The sequence below is a fragment of the Schistocerca nitens genome, chromosome 7 (genome assembly GCF_023898315.1).
Source record: "Schistocerca nitens isolate TAMUIC-IGC-003100 chromosome 7, iqSchNite1.1, whole genome shotgun sequence".
NCBI lineage: Eukaryota > Metazoa > Arthropoda > Insecta > Orthoptera > Acrididae > Schistocerca > Schistocerca nitens.
Genome location: NC_064620.1, coordinates 247,543,996 through 247,557,873, shown reverse-complemented (window position 1 = coordinate 247,557,873; position 13,878 = coordinate 247,543,996). Strand labels below are relative to the sequence as shown.

General features: G+C 44.6%; 1 protein-coding gene across 1 annotated transcript in view; it reads left to right on the top strand.

The window, feature by feature from the left end:
• The window catches only part of LOC126195557 (dipeptidyl aminopeptidase-like protein 6), a gene marked incomplete at its 5' end in the record, with an annotated part of 453,479 nt that overhangs the window by 356,755 nt on the left and 82,846 nt on the right, over nt 1-13,878 (top strand). The window contains one exon of the mRNA XM_049934181.1: nt 10,795-11,024. Coding sequence (XP_049790138.1) covers nt 10,795-11,024 — 230 coding nt within the window. The remainder of the gene's footprint in view (nt 1-10,794; nt 11,025-13,878) is intronic.

Here is a 13,878-nt window from a genome sequence, read left to right as displayed (position 1 = left end):
GTGACGACCATACAAGAAATCGTGAAACTTAGTAACACCAAAGACGAGAGCCAAAGCTTCTTTCTCGATCTGTGAATAATGTCTTTGCGCAGACGAGAGCAATTTGGACGCAAAGGCAATAGGGCGATCATGCAATCCATCTTTGTGCGCAAGCACAGCACCGATCCCGAAATCCGATGCATCGACCATCAACAAAAGGGGTTTCTGGGGATCGAATGGCGTAAGGCAAGTATTTGAAAGCAACGCCGATTTCAACAGGCGAAAGGCGCGTTCGCATTCCGTCGTCCAGACGAACGGAACACCTTTACGGCGTAAGCGATGAAGCGGAGCTGAAATGGAAGACGCATGGGGAACATAGCGATGATAATAGTTAATTTTACCCAGCACACTCTGTAGCTGCTTCAAATTCTGCGGCGAAGGCAAGTCCTGTATGGCATGGAGGTGCTCTGGACTCGGATGTATGCCTTGTGCATTGATTACATGTCCCAAATATGGTAAGTCACGAGCAAAAAACACACATTTGTCCTTCCGCAAGCGAAGACCATTTTGTCGCAAGACCTGAAATAATGTCCTGAGATTGGCTAAATGTTCTTCTTCCGTCTTTCCGGAGATCACAATATCGTCCAGATAGTTTGCTGCAGTAGGGACCGACGCACAAACAGTTTGCAGATATTGCTGAAACAATGCAGGGACGGATGCACACCCGAATGGCGGTCTTTTGAATCGATACAAACCAAGGTGCGTGTTAACCACCAAGACGCGCTGGAATTCGTCGTCCACTGGTATTTGCAAGTACGCATCTGCTAGGTCCAACTTCGAAAAATATTTACCCGGGCACAGTTTGTCAAAAAGATCTTCCGGGCAGGGTAAAGGAAAAGTTGCAATCACTAGTTGTGGATTCACTGTAGCTTTGAAGTCCACACAAAGTCTCAATTTTCCGGAAGGTTTTGGCAAAATTACTAAGGGTGATGCCCAGAGAGAAGCCTGCACACGTTCAATCACACCTTGTGAATCCAAATCTTGTAATGTTCGTGCGACCTCATCACGCAATGCGTGGGGAACATTGCGCGCTCTGAAAAATTTCGGTTGCGCGTTTACTTTCAGTTCCAAATGTGCTTTATAGTCCTAAGCGCAACCGAGGCCCGGTGCAAAAATGTCGGCAAACTCTTCACATAGACGAGAAACACTGGCTGAAGGCACAGTCTGGTTCACTGATAGGACCTGATTTACTATAGACAAGTTAAACAACTGAAATAAATCTAAACCAAACAAGTTCACTGCAGAAGAAGAACGAAGTATGTAAAATGACACAAGTTTTGTATGTCCCTTGTATGTTGCAAGAAGGCTGCACTGTCGTAACACAGGGATATTCTGACCTGAATAACTATTTAACTGTCCGCATCTCGTGGTCGTGCGGAAGCGTTCTCGCTTCCCACACCCGGGTTCCCGGGTTCGATTCCCGGCGGGGTCAGGGATTTTCTCTGCCTCGTGATGGCTGGGTGTTGTGTGCTGTCCTTAGGTTAGTTAGGTTTAAGTAGTTCTAAGTTCTAGGGGACTGATGACCATAGATGTTAAGTCCCATAGTGCTCAGAGCCATTTGAACCATTTGAACCAACTATTTAACGTAACATTTGCAGCACGCAACGGAGGTGTTCCCAGTTGTTTGTACATGTCTTTATTGAGCAATGAAACTGCAGCTCTGGTATCGACTTGGAATGGTATCACGCGGCCATGAATTTCCAAGTCAAAAAAAAGTTTATTGTCCTGCTGACGACAAGAGCGACTGTCTCGTGCAATTTGAACTGACACTGGTACAGAAGCACTTGCGACTTGACGTGATTTCCGTCGACGTCGACGCACACCGTTTGTGGGATGAACACAGTCACTGTTAGAGAGAGTGGCATTGGGCGGAGTGGAATTAACTACATGAATGTCCATGGGCGAAGGTTCACGAGCCTGAGTATTCTTGGTTCGATTACGATTCCGGCGTGAAGCAAAGGGCCTGGAATGGTTGTGAGTGTCCGAACTGAGCTTTTGCTGGCAAACACTCTGAACATGTCCTTTTTTATTACAGAAGAAGCAAATAGCTTGGCGTGACGGGCAATTTTCACGCGAATGTCTAGTAGCACACCGCGGGCATGATTTCACTGCATTTGCGTGCTTGTGCGGCACACGTGGCTCCGCGGACGTGCGCGAGGGCTGTTTACCGTTCTGTGCAGCTCGCCCGGCGGGCCGGTTAATGTGACACACAGCTGGCGAAGTTTCAAACGATGCCTGAGCAAAGTCAAGTGTGTCTTGCCTATCCAATATGTCTATCACTTGTTGAAGGGAGGGATTGACTAGTTTCAAAATTTGCTCCTGTATACGAACATCAGAAACGTTCTGTGCAATGGCATCACGTACCATAGTATCTGAATAAGGGAGTCCACATTCACACTCAAAAGCACAATCCCTAGTAAGGCCTTGCAAAGTTGCAACCCACTCCCAATTAGTTTGACCGGCCGTACGTTTTGTACGAAAGAAAGTATACCTTTTTGCAACTACATTGACTGATTCCTTGAAATATGCATCTAATGCCGACAAAATTTCTTCGTAGGACAGAGTTGCTACGTCGCGGCGGGGAAATAATTTCACTATCACACGGTACGTCTGCACCCCTACACACGCCAATAAGTGAGGCTGCCGCTCGTTACCTTGAATTCTGTAGGCGGCGAGATGGAATCCAAATTGGCGTGACCACTCCGTCCAGCTTTCCATTGCCGCATCGAACTGACGAAAAGGTGGTGCAACTGCATGTTGTAGCTGCGGTAGCGGTGGAGCGGCGGCTGCCGCATCGTTTTGCATTGCACGTTGACCCTGGACGAGCTGTCCAAGGGCATCCAATAACGCCTGCGTCTGCTGATTCTGCAAGCGATAAAATTCGGACAGTACATCTGGAGATTGTGGCGAAGCCATGACACAAGTAAATTAGAGCAATACGAACGCTAAATCCTCTTTTGAGACTCGTCGCCAAATATGTTGTGTCTAGACAAGACAGCCTAGACACAATGAGAGGAAGCCGAAAGGCACGCGCTTAAACTCACGCAGGCTGGCGTGAGGTCTGAAACAGGATACGTAATGAATGCTATAAAGAAAAGTACGTAGCTTCTGGAATACTTAAATTTAATCCACATTTGTAGAACATCGCTCTTGATGATACATTAACAGAATCTCAATATCAATTGAATACGGCGCCTTGCTAGGTCGTAGCAAATGTAGCTGAAGGCTATGCTAACTATCGTCTCGGCAAATGAGAGCGTATTTGTCAGTGAACCATTGCTATGAACGTCGGCTGTACAACTGGGGCGAGTGCCAGGACGTCTCTCTAGACCTGCCGTGTGGTGGCGCTCGGTCTGCAATTACTGACAGTGGCGACACGCGGGTCCGACGTATACTAGCGGACCGCGGCCGATTTAAAAGCTACCACCTAGCAAGTGTGGTGTCTGGCGGTGACACCACAAAGTAAATATTCAGAATTCTAAACCATAGCAGCTGTTAGCATGAGTGACATAAAAGTAGATATCTTAGGTGTTTCGAAGCAACTCAAATCACCTAATAAAGGCAAGTCTTCTGATCCAGATGGTATACAAATCAGGTTCCTTTCAGAGTATGCATACACAATAGCGCCTTTCTAAGCAATCATATGAAACCGCTCACTTGACGAAAGGTCTGTTTCTAAAGACTGGAAAGTAGTACAGCCAATATTCAAGGAGGGAAATAGGCGTAACCCATTGAATTACAGACCCATATCACTGACCTCAATTTACAGTAGGATTTTGGAGCATATACCGTACTCGAACATTATGAATCACCTTGAAGAAAATGACTTATTGATACATGACCGACACGGATTCAGAAAATATCCTTCTTGTGCAACACAGCTAGCTAGCTCTTTATTCCCATGAAGTAATGAGTGCCGTTGACAAGGGATCCCAGATCGATTCCATATTCCGAGATTTCCAGAAGGATTTTGATTCCGTTCCTCACAAGCGACTATTAATCAAATTGCTTGCATATGGAGAATCGTCTCAGATGTGTCACTGGATTCGTGATTTCCTCTCAGTGTGGTCACAGTTCGTAGTGACAGACGGTAAATCATCGAGTAGAACAGAAGTGACATCTGGCGTTCTGCAAGGTAGTGTCATTGGCCCTCTGCTCTTCCTAAATTATATAAATGATCTAGGTGATAATCTGAGCATCCCCCTTAGATTGTTTGCAGATGACACTGTAATTTACCGTCTAGTAAAATCATCAGACGACCAATTCCAATTACAAAATAATCTAGAGAGAAGTACTGTTCGGTGCGAAAAGGGGCAATTGGCACTAAACAAAGAAAAGTGCGATGTCATCCACATGGGTACTAAAAGGAATCCGATAAATTTAGGGTATACGATAAATCGCACAAATCTGGGGGCTGTCAATTCCACTAAATACGTAGGAATTACAATTACGAGCAACTTAAATAGGAAAGTCCACATAGATAATATTGTGGGGAAGGCGAAACAAAGACTGCGCTTTGTTGGCACAACACTTAGAAGATGCGACAAACCCACTAAAGAGACTCGCTACATTACACTTGTCCCTCCTCTGCTGGAATATTGCTGCGCGTTATGGGATCCTTACCAGGTAGGACTGACAGAGGACATGGAAAAAGGGTAAATATTTTGTTGACACCCACTTACGTAGGGAGAAATGATCATCATAATAAAATAAGAGAAATCAGAGCTCTAACGGAAAGATTTAGGTGTTACTTTTTCCCACGAGCCATTCGAGAGTGGAATGGTAGAGAAGTGGTATGAAAATGGTTCTATGAACCCTCTGCCAGGCGCATAAGTGTGAACTGCAGAGTAACCATGTAGATGTAGATGTAGAACGTTGTCCAAGGCATACTTCTCTGCCTTTAGTTCCGTCTGCTGTTGCTGGAGACATAATCGGAAGCTAGGTAGACTCAAAATGCAGTTTCAGACTTTAAAAAATCTTAGTAAGCCGATCTGCTGAAACGTTCTCACAAAATTGTCGTTTCGTGACGTCATCAGACCATTTTTTAAGTAGCGGAGTCGCGCCAACGTATATTACGGAGCTTGCACTGGTGCTGAATTTGCGCTATTTGCTTTCTTTACCGCTAAGAGTTCCGCCGAGACCCCCCATGAACCATGGATCTTGCTGCTGGTGGGGAGGTTTGCGTGCCTCAGCGATACAGATAGCCGTACCGTAGGTGCAACCACAACGGAGGGGTATCTGTTGAGAGGCCAGACAAACGTGTGGTTCCTGAAGAGCGGCAGCAGCCTTTTCAGTAGTTGCAGGGGCAACAGTCTGGATGATTGACTGATCTGGCCTTGTAACATTAACCAAACGGCCTTGCTGTGCTGGTACTGCGAACGGCTGAAAGCAAGGGGAAACTACAGCCGTAATTTTTACCGAGGGCATGCAGCTTTACTCGATGGTTAAATGATGATGGCGTCCTCTTGGGTAAAATATTCCTGAGGTAAAATAGTCCCCCATTCGGATCTCCGGGCGGGGACTACTCAAGAGGATGTCGTTATCAGGAGAAAGAAAACTGGCGTTCTACGGATCGGAGCGTGGAATGTCAGATCCCTTAATCGGGCAGGTATGTTAGAAAATTTAAAAAGGGAAATGGATAGATCAAAGTTAGATATAGTGGGAATTTGTGAAGTTCGGAGGCAGGAGGAACAAGACTTTTGGTCAGGCGAATGCGGGGTTATAAATACAAAGCCAAATAGGGGTAATGCAGGAGTAGGTTTAATAATGAATAAAAAAAATAGGAATGGGGGTAATCTACTACAAACAGCATAGTGAACGCATTATTGTGGCCAAGATAGACTCGAAGCCCACACCTACTACAGCAGTGCAAGTTTATATGTCAACTAGCTCTGCAGATGACGAAGAAATTGAAGAAATGTACGATGAAATAAAAGAAATTATTCAGACAGTGAAGAGAGACGAAAATTTAATAGTCATGGGTGACTGTAGTTCGGTAGTAGGAAAAGGGAGAGAAGAAAACGAAGTAGGTGAATATGGATTGGGGCTAAGAAATGAAACAGGAAGCCGCCTGGTAGAATTTTGCACAGAGCACAACTTAATCATAGCTAACACTTGGTTCAAAAATCATAAAAGAAGGCTTTATGCATGGAAGAAGCCTGGAGATACTGACTAATTTCAGATAGATTATATAATGGTAAGACAGAGATTTAGGAACCAGGTTTTAAATTGTAAGACATTTCCAGGGGCAGATGTGGACTCTGGCCACAATCTATTGGTTATGAACTGTAGATTAAAACTGAAGAAATTGCAAAAAGGTGGGAATTTAAGGAGATGGGACCTGGATAAACTGACTAAACCAGAGGTTGTAAAGAGTTTCAGGGAGAGCATAAGGGAAGAAATGGCAGGAATGGGGGAAAGAAATACAGTAGAAGAAGAATGGGTAGCTTTGAGGGATGAAGTAGTGAAGGCAGCAGAGGATCAAGTAGGTAAAAAGACGAGGGCTAGTAGAAATCCTTGGGTAACAGAAGAAATATTGAATTTATATAATGAAAGGAGAAAATATAAAAATGCAGTAAATGAAGCAGGCAAAAAGGAATACAAACGTCTCAAAAATGAGATCGACAGGAAGTGCAAAATGGCTAAGCAGGGATGGATAGAGGATAAATGTAAGGATGTAGAGGCTTATCTCACTAGGGGTAAGATAGATACTGCCTACAGGAAAATTAAAGAGACCTTTGGAGAAAAGAGAACCACTTGTATGAATATGAAGAGCTCAGATGGAAACCCAGTTCTAAGCAAGGAAGGGGAAGCAGAAAGGTGGAAGGAGTATATAGAGGGTCTATACAAGGGCGATGTACTTGCGGACAATATTATGGAAATGGAAGAGGATGTAGATGAAGATGAAATGGGAGATATGATACTGCGTGAAGAGTTTGACAGAGCACTGAATGACCTGAGTCGAAACAAGGCCCCGGGAGTAGACAACATTCCATAAGAACTGCTGACGGCGTTGGGAGGGCCAGCCCTGACAAAACTCTACCACCTGGTGAGCAAGATGTACGAGACAGGCGAAATACCCTCAGACTTAAGGAAGAATATAATAATTACAATCGCCAGCCGGAGTGGCCGAGGGGTTCCAGGCGCTACAGTCTGGAACCGCGCGACCGCTACGGTCGCAGGTTCGAATCCTGCTTCGGGCATGGATGTGTGTGATGTCCTTCGGTTAGTTAGGTTTAAGTAGTTCTACGTTCTAGGGGACTGATGACCTCAGATGTTAAGTCCCATAGTGCTCAGAGCCATTTTAACCAATAATTCCTATCCCAAAGAAAGCAGGTGTTGACAGATGTGAAAATTACCGAACTGTCGGTATAATAAGTCACGGCTGCAAAATATTAACGCGAATTCTTTACAGACGAATGGAAAAACTAGTAGAAGCCGACCTTGGGGAAGATCAGTTTGGATTCCGTAGAAATATTGGAACACGTGAGGCAATACTGACCATACGGCTTATCTTAGAAGCTAGATTAAGGAAAGGCAAACCTACGTTTCTAGCATTTGTAGACTTAGAGAAAGCTTTTGACAGTGTTGACTGGAATACTCTCTTTCAAATTCTGAAGGTGGCAGGGGTAAAATACAGGGAGCGGAAGGCTATTTACAATTTGTATAGTAACCAAATGGCAGTTATAAGAGTTGAGGGGCATGAAAGGGAAGCAGTGGTTGAGAAGGGAGTGAGACAGGGTTGTAGCCTATCCCCGATGTTATTCAATCTGTATATTGAGCAAGCAGTGAAGGAAACAAAAGAAAAATTCGGAGTAGGTATTAAAATCCATGGAGAAGAAATAAAAACTTTGAGGTTCGCCGATGACATTGTAATTCTGTCAGCGACAGCAAAGGACTTGGAAGAGCAGTTGAATGGAATGGATAGTGTCTTGAAGGGAGGTTATAAGATGAACATCAACAAAAGAAAAACGAGGATAATGGAATGTAGTCGAATTAAGTCGGGTGATGCTGAGGGAATTAGTTTAGGAAATTAGACACTTAAAGTAGTGAAGGAGTTTTGCTATTTGGGGAGCAAAATAACTGCTGATGGTCGAAGTAGAGAGGATATAAAATGTAGACTGGCAATGGTAAGGAAAGCGTTTCTGAAGAAGAAAAATTTGTTAACATCGAGTGTAGATTTAAGTGTCAGGAAGTCGTTTCTGAAAGTATTTGTATGGAGTGTAGCAATGTATAGAAGTGAAACATGGACGATATATAGTTTAGACAAGAAGAGAATAGAAGCTTTCGAAATGTGGTGCTACAGAAGAATGCTGAAAATTAGATGGGTAGATCACATAACTAATGAGGAGGTGTTGAATAGGATTGGGGAGAAGAGAAGTTTGTGGCACAACTTGACTACAAGAAGGGATCGGTTGGTAGGACATGTTCTGAGGCATCAAGGGATCACCAATTTAGTACTGTAGGGCAGCGTGGAGGGTAAAAATCGTAGAGGGAGACCAAGAGATGAATACACCAAGCAGATTCAGAAAGATGTAGGTTGCAGTAGGTACTGGGAGATGAAGAAGCTTGCGCAGGATAGAGTAGCATGGAGAGCTGCATCAAACCAGTCTCAGGATTGAAGACAACAGCAACAACAACAAGACTTCAAATGGTTAATTTCAGTTCTATCTCTTTGCTCTTAAAGTTATAACGAGACAATAAGCAACCAGTTGCACAAAAGGTATTTAGTTTCTTTACAAGTTTCGGGCACTTAGCGCCCTCCTTCGGGAAGTTATACCTATCGTATTATTTGCCAGTGTGAAAATAAGATGCATACAGCAAAATGCCATTCATGAACCACATGATCATGAAATTTTGTTGTATGCATCTTATTGTTGGCACCCGCAATTAATGCGATAGGTATGCTTCTGAAGAAGGGCACTAAGTGCCCAAAACCGCTAATGAAATTAAATATATTTGATGTATATGGTTGCTTATTGTTTCGTTCTACGAGCGTCATTCAATAAGTAATTCCCCAAATTATTTTTTAAAAAGCCACTAAAAGACATAGACAAGTGTCCTTGTTGGTGCTTCACTTTTGATCTTTGTTCTGCGTACCGATGAAGTTTCGAACGGTTCCGGCAGATGGCCGAGCCGTAGTACAGCGTCGAAGTAGTGTGAACATACGACTCACGTTATAAGCAGTGTGCTGTTTTTGGATTCTTTTGTGCAGAAAAAAACTGCGATGAACATCCATAAACGTTTTTGTGCAATGTACAGCGATGCTGCAGTTGATAGAAGTACATTTGGGCGATGGATAAAGAAAGTTAGAGCCTCAGGAAAAGCTGAATCAGAGATCCGTGATCAGCCACGCTCGGGACGTCCTGTCACAGCCACTGCTCCAGACATGCTGAATCGTGCGGATGCCATTATTCGTGTCGACCGGTGCATCACCATTCGACAATTGGCTCTACAGTTTGAAGATGACGAGAGTGTCAAAGTCATGAAGTGAAAACATGGCTACGCCTACAGGACAAGAACATTTACAAACGGGAAATACATGCTCTTCCCCAACGATGGCGTACGGCCATAGAACGTGATGGGGACTATGTAGAAAAAGAGGATATGGACGAGACAGGTTGATGTATATCGCCACAAAATTCTGACTCTTAACAATAAATATGTTGTGAGAAAAAAACGTGGGGCACTATAATACGATTATAGTGGCTGAGGATGGATAAAATATTGTCTTAAATTTTTTAATTTTGAATTTCTATCGCCTCTACACATATCTCAGCGCAGTAATGGTTGGATCGGTATAAAACCGTAGTATTGTAAGAACGAATTTGGTGGTTCCCTGGTCCCAGTGCTTGATTTGCAACTGCCGATTCATGCGTGTTCCCCAGACGACAATTGTACTATTGTTCCTTAAGCCAGGTGCTAATGGTTCTTTTCTTTTGACAGCTTAAAACTTTCTGGTAGGCCGGAACTCGAATCTGGAACCATTCGTGGGTAACTTCCATAGTGACTGAGGTATGCACGCAGGGCTCACGACTCGTCCTCGTAGTTTCACTCCCACCAGAACCCCTGTCCAACCTTCACCGATGACACTGTAATTCTGTCAGAGACAGCAAAGGACCTGGAATAGCAGCTGAACGGAACGGAATGGACAGTGTCTTGAAAGGAGGATATAAGATGAACATCAACGAAAGCAAAACGAGGATAATGGAATGTAGTCGAATTAAATCGGTTGATGCTGAGGGTATTAGATTAGGAAATGAGACGCTTAAATTAGTAAATGAGTTTTGCTATTTGGGGAGCAAAATAATTGATGATGGTCGAAGTAGGGAGGATATAAAATGTAATCTGGCAATGGCAAGGAAAGCGTTTCTGAAGAAGAGAAATTTATTAACATCGAGAATAGATTTAACTGTCAGGAAGTGGTCCCTGGTGGCTTGCTGAGTATAAATGTAGATGTAGATGTAGATGAAGAACACAACAACAACAACTTTCTAAATAGCTCTCTCTTCGTGCCTAGACAGCTAAGTCGGTAAGGGTATTGCCCATGAAAGAAATTGTGCCGGGATTTGAATCCGAAAGCAGATTTTAAAAGAGTGCACACTTCGCTGCAGAGTGGAATTCGAATCTGGAATCCACTGTTATAACATGGTTGACAGGTGATTCCTTGGATATGATCTGTGGTTCAGGATATTTGTGCTTGTTCAAGTGGCCTTCGTTGAGGTGCGGTGACGAGTCGGTTGGTTTGCGACACAGACGCACCGGGTGAGCGGCGAGGGCCGCGGCTGGGTGGACACGCAGGACGCGCCGCTGTTCGCGCCGGACGGCCTCAGCTACGTGGCGGTGGCGCCCGTCATGGACGGCCCGGCGGGCCACTACCGGCACGTGGTGCTCGTCAACATCCCGCGCAAGAGGCTGCTGCCGCTCACGCACGGCCGCTTCGACGTCTCCCGGCTGCTCGCCTGGGACCACGCCCAGAAGCTCGTGTGAGTAAGCCACGGCTGACGGTCGCCCGCGGCCACGCCCGGAAGCTTGTGCGAAAACATCGTACATATAAACTATATCTGTCCTAACTACAGAGTTTTCCTGTGAAAGAAAGTAATTTTTAAGGGCTGGTGGAACGAGAAATGCCTTGGGTTTTGGAACAACGTAACTGAAGTCTTTACAAGTTTATTTTGTACTGGGGATGTGCTTTTTCATAAGTAGTTGATCTTACATTTCCTCAGTTTCTCACTTCATAAACCCAATAAACCACTGTTTCAGAATTTTCTGGCAATTGCATCTGCACAACATGTTAGTGAGGTGAGATTGTGTAAACTCCGCTGAGTTTTGGTAAAATGGTTCAAAATGTTCAAATGTGTGTGAAATCTTATGAGACTTAACTCCTAAGCTCATCAGTTCCTAAGCTTACTCTCTACTTAACCTAAATTATCCTAAGGACAAACACACACACCCATGCCCAAGGGAAGACTCGAACCTCCACCGGGATCAGCCGCACAGTCCATGTCTGCAGCGCCCTAGACCGCTCGGCTAATGCCGCGCGGCGGTAAAAGGGTTCAAATAACTCGGAGCACTTCGAGACTTAATATCTGAGGTCATCAGTCCCCTAGGACTCAGATCTACTTAAACGTAACTAACCTAAGGACATCACACACATCCATGCCCGAGGCAGGATTCGAACCTGCCACCGTCTCGGTCGCGCGGTTCCAGACTGAAGCGCCTAGAACCGCTCAGCCACAACAGCCCGCGATTTTCGGTAACAGAAGCAAATTTTAAAATGGCAACAAGAGAAATGTGTAGATTTTACTCAAAATTCCTCACTTATGACTCGTCTCTGAAAGTTACAAATGGTTAACAAACCAGGCGAAAATAAACCTCTATATTTTTGGCGGAATTCTTTGAGATACTAACCAAAGAAGACGTGACAGATATTCTTGAATGGTTACTATGCAAGTGTGGGTGTGGAGGGCCCCCCTCCCCCTTAATATTTACCAAAAATGCGAGTGTAGGCTTCAGTCTAGAACAGCACTTTCCCCTCCCGCGCTCGGCATTTCCCCTACAATGCTCTGAGCGACCCCCCACCACTGCCATTCTCCCCACGCTTTCCCAGCTGACTGCGCATCGACTGCCCATGGCATTTTGCAAGCACTATACGTTTCTGTCTGACGCTACCACTCACTAGCCGATACACTTCTCTCATTTTCCATCTGTTGAATGACAGTTTCATTACATGTATATTCGTAGCTGCATCTAGAAACCTTTTCTATTACATGTCGCCAAACAGCCATAGCATGGACACCGGCCGCGATGGCCGAGCGGTTAGGGCGCTTCAATCCAGAACCGCGTGACTGATACGGTCGCAGGTTCGAATCCTGCCTCTGGCATGGATGTGTGTGTTCTCCTTAGGTTAGTTAGGTTCAAATAGTTCTAAGTTCCAGGCGACTGAACACCTCAGATGTTTAGTCCCATAGTGCTTAGAGCCATGGACACTGTAAAGCAACCTCCAATCGGAATTTGGCATTTATCGAGCAACACGCTGATGTTTTCTTCAACATGGTTATCGTTGCTCAGAAATTATCCATTCGTATGGTACATTTGTAGCAACGTGCTCAAACTGTACTGTGGTGTGCACCATTGGCAACTGACGGAAACAAATGACATGCTCGAATCATACAAGAGTTCTCGATGTTTCTCGGATGTAAACTACATGTTCACTTTGTCAACACACTAGGAGAGCCTCCACGTCACATTATTTATTTTCTTTGTTCTTTCCACGTTTTCCACGCACTGTCCTTCGTTAACTCTTCCACTGGTATAATTGTTGTCTGAAAGGGGTAATGCATCTATAGATACACCTAATTACTCTCATATATTACCGAACGAGGTGATGCAGTGGTTAGCACACTGGACTCGCATTCGGGAGGACGACGGTCCGAACCCGCGCCAGGCCATCCAGACATAGGTTTCTTGTGATTTCCGTAAATCACTGCAGGCAAATGCTGGGATGATTCCTTTGAAACGGTAATGCCGATTTCCTTCCCCATCCTTGAAAAAATTTCAGCTTGTGATCTGTCTCCAATAACCTCGATGTCGACGCGACGTTAAACCCAATTTTCCTTCGTTCCTTCTTCCTGCATCTTTTCTGTCTATTAGCGATATGAAAGACTAAACCATAAAGGTAGCAAGATTCCTCGTTCAGCAGCACACTGAATGTGTACGAACAGCGGAACACACACAGTCCTAAGACAGGGGAGTTGTGGCTGTTCACAGGCCGGTTTCTTTCAGGACTAGCGGCGCTGCCCACATGACTCACCGTTTATCTCTTTTGTGCCCGGCCACAGTGATTTTCCTCCTAGAGCCTTGCAGGGTCTCTGATCACTACCACTTTCGATATCCACGGTAGGCGGGGATACTAAAGTGTCGAAGCAACCTTGGTGTTTGCTTTATTGAAATGAAAAATGACCTACATGTGACGTAGTGGCGTTGTTACATATTGTCGCTCGACACTGGAGTGCGCATCCATATCTAACAAGCTACATATTGCTCTACACATTTGGAAAGACTTCACAATGTGCGTTTTCCATACACTTACGTCAGAAACCCGTATCATAACATCTTCACGTTCGAATTTACGACCCCTTTGAGAACGGCTTAACAGTTTGTGTTCCATTTTGATCCAAAACTGGTCAACAGTCACACCGAAAACATGGAGACTCCTCGTATTATGTCTTTTCGCGGAACACAGAAACAAACATGTTACGTTTTTGTTGTGTAAATTAAAACGCCGTACTTTCCATACGCGTTTCGCCTTCTATATTAAGGGCATCTTCATTGGATTTT